Consider the following 22,672-nt stretch of genomic DNA (forward strand, 5'->3'; position numbering starts at 1 on the left):
AATAGCCGATGTTCTCCGAAGATGATGCGCGCGCACGAGCTCAGCGGGCCGTGAGTGTGCTGAACTGAGCGGAGGTGAAGAAGAGGATGATGAAGCTTGGAGCTGAGGATGGGAGGAAGAGTGAAGGAAGAGACGGGCTAGCTGTGTGCGTGAACGAGTGAGGAAGAGGAGAGGAAGGTCGTCCAAGGCAGTGAACACAAAGACTTGGACATTCGGAGAAACCTCCGGAGCGTCGCTAACGGACACTTCCAACTTTTTACCCGCCTCAGAGCGGCTTGTTTGCCCGGAGCCGGCTTTGTTTTGTGGCGGGGGTGTCTGCAATAAATGAAGGAATAAAACGGATCTATTCGACCTCTTTCTACCTAGTAAGGGACCATACCGGAATTTATTTGGATAAAGGCTACGTAAGAATGGCGGCCAACATGTACCGGGTGGGAGGTAAGGAGCGGTTTTCTTAGTTAGTCCCCGCACAACGTGATTGTTCGCCTCGGCAGCGAGGTGGCTAACTAGCCGCTAGCTGTCTGCTTGGTTAGCTGCTAACTAAAGCTAGCTTTTAGTTAGCGTCGGTACCTGCGTCAAAGCCATTCAAACATCCGACAATAAACTGCTTGGAAAACTACTCTGCTCACTCTGGTGGACATTACTTAAGAAGCTGGCCGCATTTAAGATCGATGCTTTAGTAAAATGAACACAATGCAGTTTATTATTTGCACATTGTCAACTTTTAGATCAGAGAACTGGGAGTTTGTTTCTGTTCTCCAGAACAGCCCGTGGCGGGCGGCCGTCCATCGCTCGGCGGCGCCGCCGGCCAAAGTTGTCTAAAATATCGCACAATACTAGAGATTCGTAGTTTGTATGCGTTAAAGTTAATACTCTGTTATCTTTAATGTTGACAAGAGTGGTTCCTGCTTGTGAGTCCGTCCTGATCGACGGTTCAATACGTGCTAGCATTAGCAGCTATCGGCAGATAGGTCAACGAAGCTGCTCGTTCAGGACCGGCTTCATTTGTTCACCGCCGCTTCGCCAAATGTCATGGAAGGTGTCGTCGTCTAAACCAGTTCCCTTTGGTATATATATTATTATCTAAAGGCCAGTGAGTGAAACACTATAAGCTGAACAGAAACTGAATAGACTTTGTGTTTACTGGTTACCAGATAATAACTGGGCTTCACCCGGCTGGGTGAACTCTGGAAAATGTCCACTTTAGTAAAATGACACAAGTTTTGCTGAGCTGTTAAATGCAGTCATGTTCAGCTAGCCAAACATCAGCACGTGTGCTAAATGATGAGAACGCACCGGTAAAGATCGCCAGCTTTCTGCTAACCGGTCTGTGCTCTACGTTTCCCTCTCGGCTGGTATGGCGTGTGCGTTCAATGTGCGTCAGTATCTGACAGGCCTCCACATCGCCCGCATGTAGGAGCATCAGTGAGAACTTGGTGTACCCTACTGTGAAGGTGGCTGGACGGACAGTGTGACGTACAGACTGATGTCTGAGACCATAAGTCTTTGGCTTTTGTAATAAGGTCACTGCTCCCTGTCATATGAAGCATCCTATACTCAGTGGTTGCTCAGAAAGTCTTTGTAAAGATTTTGTCTTACCTTTTGGAGGAGAACCTTTTATTGTTCAGGGTAGTTTGATGGCAGGTCAACTAGGTAGTTCTTACTTATTGTACATACAATGTTCCTTGTATGTGGTGATTAGAACAGATCTTTATTGTCATTGTTTAAAACAAAGGAACACAGTTTAGTAGCTCTTCTTTAGTTAACAGCAATAAATACACACTAAGAATAAAAATGGGTATATATTAGGGGTGCACCGATTTTTAAATGGCCGAACTGCCACTCTATGCATAAGCAGCACTCCTCATTGACCAGCTTAGGTCACGCACCACGTGACTTAAAGTTCCGTCAGTTGTATTTTAGCTCATATTAATTTTTAGCTACCCCGCAAACACTTTTATTTAAACGATTAATCTAGCGATTTTTTTTTTTTTGATGCGTCGATTAATCTAACGATTTTTTTTCCCAGTTCAGTTTGATTATCTCCCCATTAATTGACTAATAGTAATTTATACATGTTGATTTACAAATCTAAAATGAAAAAATAAACATTCCATATCATTGCAACATATGTGTATGGCTCTTCAACTCAAAAATCCAAAATAAAGTCCAAGTAAGAATATAAAAGTACAAAATAATGCACTCAGAATCAGAAGTAGCATTAAAATAAACCTTACTTTTAAGAAGTGTGTGTGTGTGTGTGTGTGTGTGCGTGCGCGTTGTTCTTTGGGAAGTTTAAGGGAAAAATAAAATGTCAGACTGCAAAGGAACAATGTCAATAGATGCCTATGTGTACAGCAAACATTAATTGTGTTTAATTTACAAATCAGGACAGACTACTAGGGTATCACAGTGTATATGTAAATGTGTTTTTTAATCGAGTGTGCATGTGCTGTTGCTGCCGCTGATGTCCCGTTGATGCGCTGCCGTCCGGTCACACCCGGGATAAAGGACGAGGGTTACGGGGAACAGCTACCTACGACAAACGAATGCGTGCCTTCACTGCCTTGCACTTTTGAAACTCGGAGGAGCCACTCGCGTTAGTTATTTTCCGGCGTCGCCATCTTTGTTTTGGTCGGACGAAGCATCGGCGCACATTTTGCATCAACGATTACGTTGACGCGTTGTCCCTGCTCTAATTTTAGCCCTAACCTAGGAAATACCCTAAAATCTTTATTTTTTTGTCAGAAATGTATTTTTAAAGGTGGACTTTGCCGTGTTAAATATGTTAAAATAAAAACCTTGAATGTTCCAATCTTATTTTATTGTAAAACATTGAACAATATACCTGAAAGTAACAATACAAACTTGTTTTAACTGCACATGAGGTAGTTTACTCAAATATAAATGAAAAGTTTAGAACATTGCTCTCAAATACTAAATTATATCAGTTCCTTTCATTTTTTCCCATTTTATAAACAAATAAAACTTGTGCAACAGGTTACACTGCAAACATGTTTTCAGCTCTTTGCCAAAAATAAAGTGCACAATGGTATTTTGGTTTTACAAATAAAGAAAATTACAAGGTTTAAGGTAAATTATAAAGTAGTAGTCTACAGGACAAACTAACAAAACATCTTAAACCACCAATAAAATGTCCTGTGTTTTCAAGTTTCCATGTAGTGCAAAAAGAAAAAATGTCCAAATGCAGCAGTTTTGTGGATAATTAAATGTAAAAATAGCAAATTAAAATGAACTTGCAACAAGCTTACAGGATAAAAGCTCTTAAAAGTCTCCAAAAAAAAAAAAACATTTTAAAAGTAAATGGGTAATGTGTAGAATGAACATGGCACAGGTTAATTGAGACTTATTGCAGTCGCTTGTACATTAGTGGCAGCTATTTTTTGACATGCCATGAACTCCATCATTTCCCTCATAGTCGCTTTTCAATGGGTTATTGCCTCTTTGTTACGCTAGCTTTAGCATTAGCTCGATTGCTAGCTTCAAATGTTACATATTCAGCGTGTGGTAGTCTCTTAAATGGTGAATGATGTAGCGTTTTGTTTGCGGCCCCACAAGTCATTACTTGTGTTTTTGTGTGTAATACTGTCAACATGCTAGGTTGACCATGCTCCGGGTGTTGTTGTTATCCCGTGTAGTAGATGCATGCGCACACGCATACATGCACACATAACCTGGTGGGCGGGCCTGTCAGTCATCTCACAGCAGAATGGGACAATGGCTGACTTTATGACCAACTTTAAGACCTTTGCAGAGGTAGAAAAGGTTGGCAGAAAAGATCAATTTCATATGCATGGATCTGCCAGTCGCTGATCCCCCACCCAAAATCAGGGAAATTGGCGACAATCGATCGGTGCATCCTTAGTAAATAAACATCTTTAAAACTGTCCAAGGGTGTGTGAGATCCTGTGTGAGGAGGCAGGCACAGTCGGTTAGGTGGCCAGCAAAAATGTGTCTGAGGGTGGGCTGGGCAGAGCCTTCCCAATCACTCCCTGAGCTAGGGCTGGGTCGGTATACCTGTTCATACTGAATGCCGGTATATAATTTCATTATGATATAAATTTTTAATATAGCATCGTACCGGTGTATTCAATTATACAACTTTCGGAACGCTACGCTGCGCCACGTTTCAGACCGGACCCTTTTCAATGTTGCAATTCTAAATAAGAAGGTAAACAGTAGCGCTCTGGTGTTAGTTGAAGTGTAAATGGATCAGAAAGACACAACTGAAAGCTCTGAAGCTGCATGTGAGCATGTCTGCGTGTGCATTCCTCTGCTACAGGAGAACAACACTCACGGACACGGAGCTTAGCATGTCGGTAGTTCGGCAATAATACACGAAAAAAGAGAAAAGGATCGCAATTTGTAATTCCTATAACGCGGGAATAAGTCCTGGTGGGGTCGCAAACAACACTACCTTATTCACCATAAGAACCCACCACACCACCGAGTATGCAGCATTTAAAGGGGACATATTATGCTATTTTTCTACTGTTTCCACTATTTTTGACATACATTTTTGTTTAATTATGGCTTTCATTTTATTTTGTTTACTCACAGGAGCTGAAAAAATGTATTAATATTTTAAAAAAAAAATACTGAATTAAAAATAATGAATGCGGAAAACATTTTATAGGGCCCTACTTAAGTATTGATTATGAAAAAAAAATTATTTTATAGCAATACACTTGAGTCCATACCCTGTGATGGACTGTTGATATTTTAGTGGTGATTCCTCACTTTTATCAGCTTGGATAGTAGGGATGTAACGATTAATCATAAGACAGTTAAAAATCGATTCATAGGTATCACGGTTCACATTGATGCTGTGAAAATTGAGTCGCAGTACTTTTTTAAACAGTAGAGGGCGCCTATTTATCCTTCTCTTGTCCAGAAGCGTAGGCGGCGGGCGGAATCGCCTACTGCTCTTAAACATGTTCATAAATGATTCCTTACCCCTTTAGCAGCGAAAGAATAACGAGAACAAGAAAATGATACAATATATTTCGAATATATTTGTTGGACCATGATTTTATATATACAATTGCATTGCTGTAATTTTAGTGAGGTTAGTAAAATTCATAGCCATGCAGGGTTCTCACCAGGAATTTTTCACAGCATGGGTGGTCGTGTGGCGCGTGAGTGAGATCTGTGGAAAATTTTGAATTTATAACTCTTTGAGAGTCAAATTTAGTAAAGTAAAGCTAACGTTTTTTGTGTTTTTAATCTTTGTTTCTGCCTAACTTTAAAGCCAAAAGTTATTTGTTATTACAAGGGGTTGGATCATATAAGTTTATACTTCCTCCTACTCCTTTTCAGACATGTACAGGCTTCATGTGCCGGATTTTGTAACCATTTATTCTCACTTTGCTTTGTTTGATTTAAAAAAAAAAAAAAAAAAGACTATTATCATTTTCATTATGGTAAATACACTGCTGTTGTGTTCATGTCCAAAAAACAAACAAATCAAATCAATTGGTGAAGGTTCATCATGAATGTATCGGTAGTCACGGACACTGTATAGACAAGAAATAAAATTGTATTATTATATATATATTTTATACCGCAGTAATATTGCGACTATTATGGACAGTCGCCTCCCACCCCCCACGCACAGTCCCGCAGGCCAATTAAATGCAAAGCTCGGATTTTACTACCGCGCAGACTTCACGTAGTTAGTGTCCCACAAAACACTGCTTAACATTGTATCGACCTGCATTAAATGTAACATCAACCTGTGTTTCACTCGCCTGGTGAAACAGAGCAGGAGATGAACATGAGCTTAGAGGAGAGACTGGCAGACGAGCTATGACAGTAGTGACACCTTTAAAACACGTCCCAGGAGTACAAGGACTACAGAGAAGCGCTAAGAACCATGGGACATGTAGGATTTTAATAGAAAATACTACGCAGCGTTGCGCCCAAATATGTGAGGTCTACTAATAATTATCATAATAATTCCTTTTGGTGTTTAGGTTTTCAGCCTTGGTTTTCTCTTTCAGTTTCATCCAAGAATTTTCATTTTTAGTGCATCCCTAGTTATCATAAAGACCTCTCGGTACAAATATGTGGGCAAACAAGTCCAGAAGTCTGAACAGCTCAAACTTGTGTTATATTAACCTGTATATAAATCTAGCTGGAAACTCAGCATGTCAGTACATAAACATAATTCACACTGTTTGCCATGTTAGTCATATTCAATTCTTATTTAATTATTTAAAAAAAAGTTTTATTTATTTTGTTTCTTATTTTTCTATTTTGCGCCTGTGCATGTAAACGCCCACCTGGGGCGAGTATACTGTTTAATGGTGGACACCCAGCTCCAAAGGAGCATGCAGCCTATGGGCCTCAGATAAAGACATGTGATATGAAGATCTTAGATAGTGAAGGATTAGAATATGACGACAATCTACCAAAGCACAGAGATCGTAGAACCGGCTGTAGTGCACATTTCATCCCTCACAGTGTTGTCTGTGCCATTTGTCCGTGTGCTCATGTACAGATGCTTCCAATTTGTATTATTTTTTCTTCTTCTGCCAAATCACACTGACACTACAGACATCCTGATGAACCAATGGAATTTAGCTGTATGCCTCCCCTTTTGATCCTATTGTAAACCTTATACATAGGACCCTATAAAATTTGTTTCATTTTTTTCCCGAATTCCGTGTTTTCCACTTTAATTTTTTAAATTCTGTTTTTTTAAAGAAATATTTATCATTTTTTAAAGAAAATATTAGTTTTTAACTCCTGTGAGAAAACAAAATATATACTAATAAATAAAAAAAAAACCCTCATAATTAAACAAATGTATGTCAAAAACAAAAGTAAGATGCAATTAAAAGGTAGATATAAGTTGAAGTGACATGGATTATTCTGACTGCTCCTTTTTAATTATTTATATGTCATATAAAGATGTATGAGAACAGCATTAATGTCACCTGATTTCCTCTCAGGGATCAATGATTTACTGAATCTGAGCAGGTTTGATTAAGTTCTGATCAATTTAGTTTAAATTAACTAACTTTAAATGATCCTATCTTCTGTGTAATGTGGATTTTGACATTGACTAGATGTTACACTTTGTTATTTTTGTCCCCCATAGTCAGGACTAAAGTAACACCATGCAATACACTGAAGGTGTATAAAAGGTGGAATAAAAAGAACTAAAGGACAACACGGACTGAGTTATTCTTAGTTAACCAGGCACAGTTTGAACACTGAGCAGGTGAAGATGATTAAAGCTGATCACGTTCTCACGGAACGCTGCTGTGCTACATGAAACACGGAGAGAGCTTTACAGGCACAGCAAAGTTAACGTGCACTGGAGATTCTGTAGTGAGGAGTCAGTGATGATTTGCATTGTTTTAGAGGGTGTTTGTGGTGATTTAAGATGAGTTTAATGCAGCCAGGACCGAGGGAGAGAGGGTGGTGCACCTAATAAGCAGTCCCCGGAAACATTTCCCCATAAAAAACGTTCTTTGCACCATGGTAACAGCGTTTCATGCCGATTTTGTCCATTTCCCGCATTTACATTTTACAGCCGCTCCACGGTAGTGCTGCTCGATTATAGAAAAAATAATAATCACGATTATTTCAGTCATAATTGAAATCACAATTATTCAAATGATTATTTGTCAACCAAAAAGTTATTTAACGGACACGTTGGCCCTGTTTCCAAACAAGTGCGCGCTGACCGCTGTGTTTGCTCACGTCATCACAACATCCTGTTTTGGCTAGATTGTTTCAGTGAGAAAACGTTTCAAAAACTAAAATGCCGTTTTGAGGCATTTTGGTTGGGGAAATATTCGGTGCATCACTATTTCATATGCTTTAAATGATTTACATAAACAGAATGGTTACACTGAAATCATGTGAGATTACTAAGACTGGGATAATATGCTTTCACCCAGATTTGATTTTAATCATGATACTTGGGTGCCGATTCAATATATAGTGCGATTCTGATTTATTAATTACTGTGATTCAATAATAACTAATAGTAGGTTCGATTTTGAATAAAGAGGATGAGGTCAATACGGCAGAGCGATCTGTGGAGATTTTTCTGCAAGTGGGCACACATTTGTAGGGTGTTCTAACCTTCACCCCTGCAGTGGGATGACTAAACTGGCACTGCCAATGTTCATTACCATGAACTGAAGATTCAAAAGTGGTTAAGGATGCTTGGCTTATAATCGGCGGATCGCCGGTTCAAGTCTCACCCGGACCAACAATGTGGGCTCTTGATCAAGTCCCTTAACCCTCAACTGCTCCCTGAGCACCGTGGCAGCCCACTGCTCTTTTATTATTCATCTTTTTTTCTTTTCCTCACTTTGTGGCTATTTCTTACTTTTAAACAAGTTTTATGTGTCGGTATCCATTCATTTAAATAACCAAACAAATGTATCGCTTTGATTTTTATTTATATCAAATCACCAAATCCAATAATATTCATATTTAAAAAATACATATAAATATAAAAATAACTAAAATAATAGCTTGTTCAGGTAATCCAATCTGATCTAACACACAAGCATGTTCAGTAAAAATAAAGACTTCTAAACAAAACAAAACACAGCTTTTTGCTGTGCACATTCAAAGCAGCTTTAAAAGCATCAAAACTACAATATCAGCTCTCATAACAATTGTTTGAATTTGAGTTTTTAAATGAAAGGTGGATTCATAAAACAATGAATTGTTAATCATGTCAGGCAGTATATGTGCAGGTACTCATCTTCACCTTCAAATGATTCTGTAATAAAAGGAGCTGGTCAACATGTTTCTAATTCAGTGCACCAACTATTGTGGGTGTCAGGGCACACTGAGGACAGTCCGTAGAGCAGAGAGGGCACAGCGAGGTAACCATGTTGTCCACATCCCTGGGAAGTGGCACCTTTGCCGCCAGGCCCTTTCAAGCCACAGAGCCGGTCGCACGAACCAACCACGACTTACATTCCGCAAGCAGCGGTCATGGTCCTGTCATTTAGTTATTCTAAAAAACAATCGTTTTATGAACGATTGTTTTTATTTATGAATCGTTATCGAATTGTCACGTGTCGAATCCCGATTTATGTAATAATCAATGTATTGGCACACTTCTAAAGTGGACTGATATACAGACGTAGAGCAGTGAGGACTTCATGTGTAGATGGAAACTCATCAGAAGATGATCACGAAACATCAGAGGTAGTGCTGTCAATATAATATATATATATATATGAAGTTTTTAACAGACATGAATAATTTCAGTTCCACTGGTATTTGAGACTAGTGCCGAGGGCTGATGTAACCTTCAGTTTAGACCATCAGGGGGAATATTAAACGGGACATATCATGCTAAATCCACTTTTTTGCCCTTAAATGCATTTTGTTGTATATTTAGAGTTTTTAGAAGTACAGAAAAGCTCAAATTAGTCTCTTCAGGTGCTCCGTTGATATCTTTATATTCTGTTTTGGTCATATTTTTCAATCTGTTTCGATTTTTATATTCTCTATTACGTTTTTTGAACAATAACGTCACAGTATTTGCAGTGGAACTGCCAAATTAGGACATCGACTCCAGGCCCAACACTTCGAGCAATCCGCCGTTTTTATTTCTCGCATTTATTTTGTAGTCCAAGCTCAAGGATGCCTATGTTACAAGAGGATAAGTCAAAATGTTCGGTTGTTGGATGTAGTAACCCACACGCTTCATTACACCGTCTCCCAGCATCAGAACCTTTTCGAAGTGCCTGGTTGAGTTTTATTTTTCACGGAAATGTACCCACATCTGTGGGTAAGGTCATTTTTGTGTGCGCGAAGCACTTCAATGGTGACACTAATGTCACGAAATGCATTTTAATAATGAAAAATTAAATGCCTAATGAAAACTTTAGACTTAAATTAAATCACGTAGGCCATATCATCAAGGATCTAAAACGAGCACACAGCGCTAACATATGAAGACGGTGCAATTGCTAATGCTATTAAAAAATGACAGGGACGTCTTATCACACTTTTTAACGTTATTTACAGCTTACCGAAGTGCTCTGTTCATCGTCTCCAAAGATAGAAGGAATTGAACCCTCAATCAGACAAAGTCGTTCGGCAAATCCTTCTTTATACTGGCGGAGGTTGCTGAAGCAGCATTAGCTCGGCACTTGTGTTAGCTCACTTGTTAACATCCATATGAAGACATTGTTCTGCAGGTTCATCATCATCATTTTCATCTCGCTCCGCCGGGTCCGACATTTTGTAAATAACTTGTGAATAAACATTTTCTGTGCCCCTACATGATCGTATCTCTTCTATCAAACTAAAAAAATGGCCAAACAGGGTGGAGTTGAACCGAGTGTCACCTCTGCAACCTGGAGAGAAGGCGAGGTATGAAGTGTCTCATTTGCATTTAAAGAGGCCGCACCAAAACGAGTTGCTCTCAGAAGCACATCAAAAAAGGGGCCTGTGGAGCTATAATAATGAGGAATTCAGACCTAAGCATTGCAGTTCCGCTTTATATAGACCACAACTGTATGATTTATGTGTAAAAAGGAAGGATTTAAAAGCATGATATGTCTCCTTTAATGTGTACTTTTGTCAATCTTCAAATAATACATTTTGCGAGACGTCTGTAGCAAAACTGATTCATGCTCGTAGACATGGCCCCTCCCCTCCCCCATGTGTGGGATTGACCAATTAGAAGCAGGGATTTGGAGACAGTGGGCCGTGTCTTGTTAGCGCAGCAGCTGGTGATATGACCGAATCAGAGTCATTTTTCTTCACTGTAAAGGAAGGATGCTGAAATTTGCCTCCACAGATTGTTTGAAAAAGGTTGTTAGAGTCATTTATGAACAAAAAGTCATGGAGAGTGATTCTCCTTGTTTATATTTAGGTTAACGCTATGTGGAGATGAGGATCGAGAGCTGACAGCTTATGCAGTGGCCAAGTGGTTAATGTAATTTACAAAATCTTAATTTTTATGAGACAGTTCACATACATGTTCATTGGTTTATTGCTTCGACACATAAAGATTGTAGATTTTTTGAAATTAAAATCGGCACCCAAAAAATTGCGATATATTGTAGAAATTGATTTTTTTTTTTTTTACACCCCTAGCTAGAGGTTAGAAGAGCTCCGGTGATCCACAAACTCTTTCTTGCACAATTTGCAGACAACTGGGCTTTAGTTTTCCATCCGGTGTGTTTTATTTAAAATGAACGCGCTCAAAGACTCCTCAGCTTCTACCGTTGTAGCCGGTGCATCAGTTTTATGGTTATACCAGGAACGCTTGCAATAGAGAGAGGTAACGCTTTCTTTGCAGTGCAAAACGAAAAGAGTCAGAGGACCTAAAAACATCACTGAACTTAGTGATCAAAGTCAGTTTGACTGTCTGCAACCACTACTCTGGCACACAACCTCCTGCATCCACCAAGCCCCTAACACAGAAAGAAGTGTTTGATATAGGGATGTAACAATTAATTGTAAGGCAGTTAAAAATGTATTCATAGGCTTTTCGTGTGTGTGTGTGTGTGTGTGTGTGTGTGTGTGTGTGTGTGTGTGTGTGTGTGTGTGTGTGTGTGTGTGTGTGTGTGTGTGTGTGTGTGTGTGTGTGTGTGTGTGTGTGTGTGTGTGTGTGTGTGTGTGTGTGTGTGTGTGTGTGTGTGTGTGTGTGTGTGTATTGGACAATTATGAATTTGTCAGTCTGCCCTAGGGCAGCTGTGGCTACATTGTAGCTTACTGCCACCGGTATGACTGGTGTGAATGAATAATGGTTTCTGTAACGCGCTTTGAGTCTCCTCGAAGAAAGCACGATATAAATCCAAGCCATTGTTGTTGTTATTATAATTATTATGAAATTACAGTACAAATTGGGTACCTTGTTGGTTAAATGCAGGATGCAACATTTAATGGCCAAGAAAAAGACGATTATTTATTTTTCAGTAAGAGTGGCAGTCCTATCTGCTGCAGTGGCTGGTAAACCAACACACAAATTCACCTGCATTTGGTGGGTGGCGGGGTGCTAATTCCCACCCGTGGCCTGTGCACAAGCTTTGTGGGGAAGCCTTAGACAAAATCTGTTCTACAGCTGTTAGTAGGCAGCAAGGAGCGGCTGGCCTCCTGGCAAAGTTCTGATTTTTAGTGTAATGCCTACCTCGCTGGATCACGTGTTGAGTGGAGAATGTGCATGCTATTATGGTTACACTGTGAGACCAGGTCTGGCCATATATTATTATGTAATGACTTTCAAATTGATAGTTCTGTAGTTCACAGTGCAGTTCTGTAACACATGCACTAAATAATTGGTAATGTTTAGTCATTGTAGGTTTTGTTAAAAAGTATGCATATTAATGAAGGATTTGGGTTTACCGTTGGGTTGGTTTGGTTCCAGCTGGTTGCTGGGGACCGCTATGTATAAGTGAGCTGCTTTATTAGCACAGATCCAGAAGCACACAGTGTTCAGTCAGCATGTAAGATCATTATCCTCCCCAGAGATTAGTCAAAGGGCTTCCTCCTCTTCATACACCCTCAAGCACACAGCCACTGCACCACTCCAGCTGCATGCATCCATACTTATGGCTGCCTCAGAGGATACTCGTGTCTTTGGATGTGTGTTGGTCCTACAGTAAGCAAATATTTTAGCAATTGAATAATTCATCTATTTTTTCAGACGATTAATCTAATGTTAAGGAATGACACATTTTGTGGTGTTTTTTCTCCTTGGGCTTGTTCAGTTAATAATAGCACTATATGAAACAATAAGAACATAAACTTTTTATTGCCTAACTGGCAAATACAATTTTTTTTTATTTACCAAAATGCGTAAATGAAACTATAAACATCATAAATACACTTTTCTTGTTTTAAGTTGTAAAAAAAACAGAAAGTAAAAAAAAAAAATGCTTCAAGGAATAAGTCAATTAAAAATATTTAGTTAATACTGATATTCAAATAATGCACTATATGAAATGAAATAATTAAACTAGGGAAGCAAAGAAATGAAAATTATTAGCCGAAACCGAATATGAGAAAACCACGACAGAAAACCAAAACACCGGAAATAAATTATTATGCAAATTATTAGTTCCATTGCATTTAAGGCTTAAAATGTGCACTAACTTCAGCAAAATTGAAATATTGCAAAATTAATGCTTCAAAGTATAAATTGGATCAAAAAAATTTAAATATTTATTTAGCTTTTACTAAAAAAATAAATTGTTTAACTTGCCCATCTCTCATACATTATATTAGGGCTGCTCAATTATAGAAAAAATAATAATCACGATTAGTCAAACAATTATTTGTCAACCAAAAAGTTATTTATTTATTTTTTTGTACAGAACAACAAAATATATTCTTTAAATATAGATGAAATCCTTCAAACACTAAAATCCAGTATGTTCACTTTTGCACAAAACACTTCTTGCACGTGGTGTCTTTGCTCTAGGTCTTCATCATCAAACCCAAAGTGTTCCCATAAAAGAGAATTTGACTTGCCACTTGTTTACCAAGTGTTTTTGCTGCATTTCTTCTGCCAAGTTTCAAGACCACTAGCAACAACTTTCCTCCTGTTGGCCTGCAGGCTAGCTTTGGCTAGGGGCAAAGGGTAGGAGCTTGCATGTGCATGGATTAAACAACCCAAAGTTAGTATTATTTACATGTGTGTGCCAAGCTTTATTATTTGTAGATGTCCGAAATGGTGCTTTTGTTTTATTTAGTGAATAAAACGTGTTACTTTTTTTTTTTTTAAATAATGGTTTTTTTCTCGATTCTGTTATTTTTGTAATCGTTGGGTGTAAGAATCGAAATCGTAATCGAATTTCAATTAATTGAGCAGCCCTACATTATATAATAATGTACTGGCCTATAACTGACTGCATCATTACTTGTGCGCGATGGTTTAATGCCATCCATGTAATGATCTTTATATCGTGGACCAAGTATAGTCATGATGAAGATCAGAGGATCTCTGAGAAGCGTGCGCTGACAAACTGAAACTAAATTCACACTTTTGATGAGCTGCTGTGTAGAGGTCCGTGTTGATGGAGATCTGCACACATGTCACAGATCTATTTAGATCATCTGCACTTTATTGCAACTACTTAATCTGCATTGTAGACATCATTACTTTAATGTGGAAAGTAATGCTGCGAAGAAGAACCCTCTTGGAGATGCACAGAGTGCAGAGGATCCAAATAGGTCTCTGAAACGTGCTGACAGACTCTAAAGCAGTGTTTTTCAACCTTATTGGAGGTACTCAGTAGGGTTGAGCGATTATTACGTTTGCGATATTATCGCGATATCATAAAATGCGATTTTCTAATCGCAAAGGCTGCAATTTTTTTTTCTTGTCTTGTCTTGTCTTGTACTGTTCTGTTAAGTTCAGAGTGTTTAAAAAGTGCAGTCCACATCTTTACATGTTTCATGAAACATGAAGTTAGATATGCTTTAAAGTTTAAATAAATCTGAAATTGTTTATTATGAAACAGATTGAGTTATTGCTTGGGCGCATTAAAAAATACATGTCAAGAGGCTAGGGATGTAACGATTCTCTCAACTCCCGATACGATTCGATTCACGATACTGGGTTCACGATACGATTCTCTCACGATTTATTTTGCAAAATGGGACTGTAGACAAATGATGACTGAAGAATATTCCTTTATTTTTTTCGGGAAAAAGAAAATACTGTACTATTTTCCTTTTATTTTTAATTGTCCAAAGAATCCCTTGATAAACTATTCAAAACAATGCAATTTAACTAAAAATAAATCTTGAATGAAATAAATGAAGGAGAAGCCTATTAATTTAAATTCTGGTTCTATAGTAAACAATGCAAAACTGCATAATAGTTCTTTTTCTTTTTAAAAGTGCAACTGAAAATGTATTTTGTGCCTTAACAATTGGACTTGCACTGTATTTACATCAGATATTTGTTTGGACCAGCAGTAACCCAGTGGTCAGTTGGCATGAAGATATTCTTGCAGTGAAGAAGAGATGCTATGCGCTAGCAGACATAGCTAATATAAAAACGTGACTTTTACAGACATTCACGTAATATTACAGATATTATTTCGCTGCTAAAGGGGTAAGGAATCATTCATGAACATGTTTAAGAGCAGTAGGCGATTCCGCCCGCCGCCTACGCTTCTGGACAAGAGAATGATAAATAGGCTCCCACTGCTGTTTAAAAAAGTACTGCGATTCAATTTTCAAAGCATCGATACGAACCGTGATACCTATGAATCGATTTTTAACTGCCTTACAATTAATCGATACATCCCTACAAGAGGCCCTTGAAAAAAAATTGCATATTAAATCGCAATCACAATATCGAGGAAAAAAAGCGCTATTAGATTATTTCACAAAATCGTTCAGCCCTCGTACTCAGTGCTTTCACCAAACCCTTTGTAATTCCATACATCCATTTTCAGACCCACTTCTTCCTTTTTTCATGGTCGTGGGGTTCTGCTGGTGCCTATCTCCAGGGCGTTCGGCAAGGGTACGCACTCTGCAGGGCACCAGTCCATTGCAGGGCAACACACAGACAACCACTCACATTCACTCCTATGGGCAATTAAGAGACTCCAATCAACCTAACAGACAGAACATGCAAACTCCACACAGAAACGACACAAGTGTCCACCCCAGGGCTTGAACCCAGGACCTTCTTGCTGTGAGGCAGACGTGCTAATGCTAACTAGAGCTGGGTATCATGGCCAATCTCCTGAATCAAAATTTTATTTGGATATTAATAAGATGGTTCCAAATTTCTTACCCAGCAGAGCTTCTTCTGCATCCGCCATGTTTGCACTGAATGCACTCTGACATTGCACATTTGCAGTAGTCGCTAATGCAAGACTATAGCGCGAGACTACTGGGGTTAGAGTGAAAAACAGAAATCGATTTCAGCACCAATTAATCGATTTTGGGAAATGTCAATGAAATCAATTAAACAGATAATTTTACTCAGCTCCAGTGCTAACCACTAAGCCACTGTGCACCCATTTTGTAATTGGGAAAAATAGAATATAACTTCTTTAAAACCTAATTGTAAATTGTTATTGTAATTGATCTTTAAATAAGCTAGTTCATCATGGAAAGCTATTTGTTTTGCTCTAACACATTTTTACTGTGTGTGCGTGCGTCTTGAGCTGGAGTAGGACCCATTCTCTGAATAAATGAATTGAGTACCTTAACTGCCCAACCAACAACAGCAGCTTGACATGCAGTAAGTGTTTAGCCTGTTGGCTAACACTACAAACACCATGAGTTAATGTTTTTTATGCACATGTTGAGTTTCCAGCTACATTTAGATAGACACAGGTTAATATAACCAAGGCTGAAAAGCAAAACAAATGATCATGCCATTTATTAGTACCATAATAATTTTAACCTCACTAAAATTAAAGCAATACATTTGCATAAATTATTAATGTTTCATAAATACATCTTTTTTAAATGAAAATATTTATTCAGCAGTGACATTCCAACAATGCACAATATATTGTAAAATTAAGTACTAAATATGTTTTACTTGACCCTTGTGTCATTTAATAATGTACAGGCCTAAAACTGACTGGGCTGCTGAAAGACTCAAATTACTGTAAATCAGTCGTGATGAAGTGCATAGAATCTCTGTGAAACTTGTACTGACAGACGAAAGCTAAATTAATGCAGCTGATGCTCAGTCAGGATTTTATGGAGTTGATGAAACCAAAACATAAATGGCACCTGAGAGTGTAACTTTCATTGTTTTTGTTTTGTCTCAATCTACAGCCGCTCCACAGACACGTTGGCCTGTTTACAGACCCACGTGCGGTGCTGACCAACATTGTTTGGTCGGGTCATCTCAATATCTTGTTTTTGCCGGGTTGTTTTGGTCAAAAATCGAAAATGCTGTTTTGGGCCTCGTCTTTTTCGGGACATTGTGGTTCCTCAGTTTAACTGTTGTTAACACCTGTGCCCATCACCTGAACATTTTCTGGATCCACCCATGCAAATGAAGCTAATCTCTCTTTAAGCCTGAATCCTTTACTGCCCAACAGTATTAACTAGGGGTGTGGGGGGGAAAAAAGAGCCGAGCTCATGCTGCTTTCTAAACACAAGACAGAGCGTGGAGGCAGGGCGTTCGCTGATACATACATAGACTGTATAAAATACATACACAGCACTGCACAAAGGACGCTGAAGTGCTCACCTTCATGGGCGTGTCTGTTTACATGTCAATCACGGCAGAGAGCTTCCTGGAGGCGTGGCTTCTCCACCTCAGTGCTGCGTCAAATTTGTCATCAAAGTGGGAATGCGTCATCAAATTGGAGCGAGGTGTTTGGACTCACCCTGCAGTAAGAAAGGAGCAAATCACCCTCTATCTAACGATTGAGGGAATCAATGAAAAAAACACTTTGGGCATGTGTATGAAGCCATAATAGAACTTTTATGATGTTTAAAGCACAGAAAAGTTAATTTAGCGCAACATGGGCCCTTTAAAAGCCACAGGCAGATTGTATGTTATTTTTTATTTTAAGTTGTTGGCACATGGCATGTTAAAGCCAATGTTTTGAGTGTAAAATATGCTGATAAAATACATTTCATACATCATGTTCTCATGAAGGTGTACACATTTACAGATTAGTTGTTTAAGTCGTATAATAAAAAAAAGACAATAATCGCCTTATACTGTTAATAGTTGTTTTTAAACTTTTCTCACTACTGATGCTGTTTATATTTCCTGTTTTCTGTTTTTTGGAGCTGCTGCAACATCCAAATTGCCCCCATTGGGGGATCAATAAAGTTTATCCTTCTAATACTGTCAAATATTCTGGCCCCTAGTGGTGAAATAACTGATGCATCCTTGCGTTCATTTGTTTTTGTTTAATTGTTACGGTCTGCAATGATGTCATCAGGATAATTTAAATTAGGTTGATCAAAATGTAATCAATAAACCTGATCAGATTCAGTAAACCATTGATCTCTGAGGGGAAATTGGTTGACATTAATGCTGCTCTCATACATGTTTATATGACATAAATAATTAAAATGGAGCAGTCAGAATAATCCTTCAATAATCTTTTTAATTGTATCTTACTAATTATTTTAAATGACCTTTTTTATTTTTTAAACATGTTTATTTATGGGTTTTTTTCATTAGTATTTATTTTGTTTTCTTACAGTAGTTAAAAACTAATATTTTTTGATATTTCAAAAAAATCGGAATTTCAAAAATATAATGTGGAAAACATTAAAAAAATGAAATAGATTTTATAGGGCCCTACTTATAGGACAGTGCACAGCTTCAGAACGAGTAAATAAATAGTGTTTGTTTTTTAAACAAGTTACTCCTGTGTTCATAGAAATGAACGGTTTTGGGCAAAGATTTACTGTTCCAATGCAGTCCTGTGCAAAGTATTGTGTTAATTACATTTCAGTGTTTCAGTGAATTTTCTTTGTCTGAAAGTCTTTATTCAAATGTTCTTCTTTAAATTGTAGTACATGAAAAAACATTTAGAAAAAGAAAACCCAAACAAAGCCCACACAAGAACAGATCAGAGCCAGAGGTCAGCAAGGTTCACTTATATCGTATGCTGTTCTGTGCATACTCTCTGCTTTCTGTGCTTTAAATGACCTAAGCCCTATTTTTCATTTTAGATAGTAAAAATTCACAAAACAATGAGTTTATGAGCTAACAGTTTTTCTTATTATCTCTTTCAGATTATGTTTACTTTGAGAACTCCTCCAGCAACCCATACCTTATTCGAAGAATAGAAGAGTTAAACAAGGTAAGTTGTCTTTTTCTCTCTCTTTCGTTGCCACAGAAACTAGTGAGTTTCCTTTTTAGCTGTAGCATAATTCATCTTGTTAAACAATATCGGAACCAGTATTTTCTGCCAGTTTCTGCACTTGTGGTCCTTAGTTGGTGAATGATGGCCTCAGTGATGTTTGGACGCTGGTGCAGGAGCCTCTCGTATAAGAGCATTTGGTGCAGTTCACAGAGGCTTGTGTTTCTGGTCAAAGGTTTAAGATCATTTATGTAACATTTTCTACGTTAAAGGGCTGGTGCTGTGCATCAGGAGGAGTGTGTCGCTCTGAGTTCTAATGACTGCTTAGCACAATGAGGCAATGGTCAGACACAGACACAAGTCATCTCGAGGGAAACACTGGGATAGACTTCCACTAAATAGTTTGCGCTATCCTTGGCATGTCTGCACCTCGTCCCCTAACCCAATGCAATAAAAACAAACATACAAGTTTCAAGATTCAAGATATATCAAGTTTTTTTTTAGTGATACAGAAAATTACAAAATCGCCTATATTGATATTATTTAATTTATTTTATATTTCTACTTATCACTTCTCAGAACAGCATGAAAATCTGAGTTAGATGGATTTCTGAGTGCGTCCAAACCCAGACTTTCCCCTAAACAAGCCACACTACAGAGCTCACATGTGCTGTCCCTTATAGGAGAAATAGCCAAAAGTGGAACATATTGTGCAACTGTTTGTTGATAAATGTGCCTGTGTAGCATTTTACATCAGCAAATTTAACCCTGAATTGTCTTTCTGGTCAGACTTAATTTGAAATAAAAATATCAAGATTTATATCATATATCACCATTTTGAGAAAAAATATTGAGATATGAGTTTTGGTCCATATCACCCAGCACCAGCTTCAATTTATAGTAATTTCTCATTGACAGGCTTATAGAAAACATGAAAATGATGTATTTTTACCCTAATATTCAGCACATGGATGGATGCATGAGATCTTGGTGAAAAAAGTTTACACACAAGCTTATGGAAAATTCGTAATCAATGCCAAAGGCAGTCAAATGAAATATTAGTACCGTATGTGAACTTTTTTTTATCAAAGAATAGCTTGGCACATTTGGCTGTTTTATTCTGTCAATCATAATGAAAGCCTTTAGCAAGTGATGGAATACCACACTCCAATATAAGCACATATGCCTTCACAATGTGATGACCCATATTGCTATTACTTTACCAGCTTAGTTCTTTGTTTACAAAGTGCATTAAATGTTTTTATTAGGGTGTTGAAAAAATCAATTCAGCGATATATCGCGATATTAGGTTGCACGATTCTCGGAACGAGTCTAAATGCATTCATATTGATATTTTTTTTTTTTATTTGGTAAAAAAAAATATATATATATATATTTTTTAATTTTTTAATTTATTTTTTATTTTTCTTTAACCTTTCTCTAACCAGGAAAGTCTTTCCATGGCAGGAGACATTATAACTGCACAAAGAAGTGCTGAAACCTGGGCATGTAGACCAGCTCGTGTCTTTTCAATAAAATCTAAAAAGGAAGTAGTAACTTTCTGCATATATTTGTTGTTCTAGGCGTAAACCTCAGTTAAGTTGCACTAAAGTCAAAGTTGGTTTAAAAGCCACAGGTCACAAGTCAATGTGTTTTGAGTGTAAAATATGCCAATAAGATATATTTCATACATAACGTTCTCATTAAGGTGTACACATTTACAGATTAGTTGTTTCTTAAGACGTATATTTATATATATATATATATAAATTGAAATCATTTCCTTATACATTAATATTGGGATATATCGATCGGATCGTGACTAGGGCTGGGCAAAAAATCGATTTAATCAAATTTGTAGATAAAAAGATTTCTATTTTGCAAATCTGAGTTTAAAAAAATAAAATAAAAAATGTAATTACATTTTTTTTTCTTTTCTCTCACCACAGTTTTTTCAGACTTTTTTGTGTTCCAATGTGAGCCATCCCCCTCTTTGTTTCCATATGTTTACCCTTTGAGTAGGCTATATGTGTGCCACAGGCATGTTCAATGTTTTATTCAAACTATGCTGAGATGCTAAGGGAAGAGTTTATACTTTTTTTAATTGTAATGTTATGTTATAAAATATGTAGTTATCTGATTTCTTAATCAGATCATTTAAGCTACTGTGTGCTGTTGCACTTTTGCTTAAACCTGGGTTAAAGCTTGAAATAGTTGAATGACAGAGCCTCATTTACTTTTGATTTTGGGATTATTTTATGCATTTTAACTCTTCAGGACAGTCACAGCAATAAAGTTGTACTTTTTTGACAATATATCTGATGTCTGCAGTCATTTTTAAGTGCAATGAAAAATCAAATCGAAACTCGAATTTTTCCTTAAAAAATTCTGAGATTTTTTTTAGGTAAAATTGCCCAGCCCTCATCGTGACCTATGTATCAGGATACGACTCGCCAGGCAATACAAACCCATAGTTTTTATGTTTGTGGATGACGTGATTAATTGAAGACTTGAAGACTGGTGTCTGTGCATTAATTGATTCAGCTAAGCATTGGCATGTCACATGTTGACACAAATACAACATTTGAAGTGAATCTTCAGAGAATCTTGTGTTACAAAAATACATGTTGAAATGTTGTAAAAGAGATCTTTGTATTTGAGTTTTCAGTTGATTTTTTTATATTAGGTCACAGCATAGGATGGTTTGAAGATGTTGTGTATCTGACTGTTGTCACAAGGAGTAACTGATACTGAAAGTTGTTAATGTGTGACTACTCGGTCTCCTTTTACAGACAGCCAATGGAAACGTGGAGGCCAAGGTTGTATGCCTGTTCAGGAGGAGAGACATCTCAGGAAACCTCAACACTCTAGCTGACAGCAATGCGAGTGAGTAGTAAACAGTGGGCCCCTCTCTGTGGCCCTCTTCTGCAGCATGAGAGCAGCTATCATATGGCTGGCTGCCTTTAATGAACCTGCTGCTCATTGTGTTTCACATAAAAGCCTCTGAGCACCTCTTCAGCTTTTATGTCGATTCCACCAAGGGTTGCTCCATGGCTCCATGAAACCGCCACTTGTGTGGAAAGCTTCAAGCGAAGGCCAGTGTGAAAAAGTCCTGGGTGATGAAACAGCTGGGCTCACAGTTAATTACAAACTCCTCGCAATCATAACTGAGGATGTCATGATTACATATTTTCTTGGTATGATCATTGTCAGAGAAATAATTGTGATTTTATGATAATCACAATTATTTTTGCGTTAATTAATTGAACTGCAGTTTATTTCCATATTTGGACTCTCTCATAACAGAATAATATATCAGCACTAACCCTTTATTAACTATCAGAGAAAACATATAGGGCTAAAGGAGGTACAAAAAATTACATAAATGTTAAGATAATTATATAATATCAGATTATATAATGTGAATATAATATGATTATAATTAAATAATATCCGAAATGTATAAAGGCAAAAAGAGGTGAGGATGATAACATAACTTTTTCTGATACAGGCCATTGCGCAGTGACAAAATGCTTGCTCTGTAAAGCCCTGGGTTGTAGTTCTTAGTGTGCAACTAAAGAAATACATTGTTGCAAACAACAATATTAACAAAGATTCATCCCAAAAATCCAAAGTGACACATTAGCTGCTGAAACGCACTTCCGGTCAGATCACAAAGGGACAGTCCCCGCCACCGCTAGCAAACAACTCTGTAAGCTGAACATACTGGGAGAAATGAAAATAGTGATGGACATTGCAAAAGAGGACAACCTTTGTTCAATACATGACTCGTATGATTTGATGCGATGGTGGTGTAACGAGCTTGTAATCGATAGGGGTGAGGATGTTGCAATACGATACGTATCACGATACGATATATCACGATATTCTACCCAGTT

The 22,672-nt window shown here is 37.7% G+C and overlaps 1 protein-coding gene across 1 annotated transcript in view; it reads left to right on the plus strand.

Annotated features, from left to right (window-relative positions):
- mta2 (metastasis associated 1 family, member 2) overlaps window positions 1–22,672 on the plus strand; it is a 46,125-nt gene continuing 23,453 nt past the window's right edge. Inside the window, exons 1-3 of the mRNA XM_028474723.1 lie at window positions 1–438; window positions 18,706–18,773; window positions 21,566–21,659. Coding sequence (XP_028330524.1) covers window positions 411–438; window positions 18,706–18,773; window positions 21,566–21,659 — 190 coding nt within the window. The 5' untranslated portion in view covers window positions 1–410. The remainder of the gene's footprint in view (window positions 439–18,705; window positions 18,774–21,565; window positions 21,660–22,672) is intronic.

The sequence above is a fragment of the Gouania willdenowi genome, chromosome 18 (assembly GCF_900634775.1).
Source record: "Gouania willdenowi chromosome 18, fGouWil2.1, whole genome shotgun sequence".
Taxonomy (NCBI): domain Eukaryota; kingdom Metazoa; phylum Chordata; class Actinopteri; order Blenniiformes; family Gobiesocidae; genus Gouania; species Gouania willdenowi.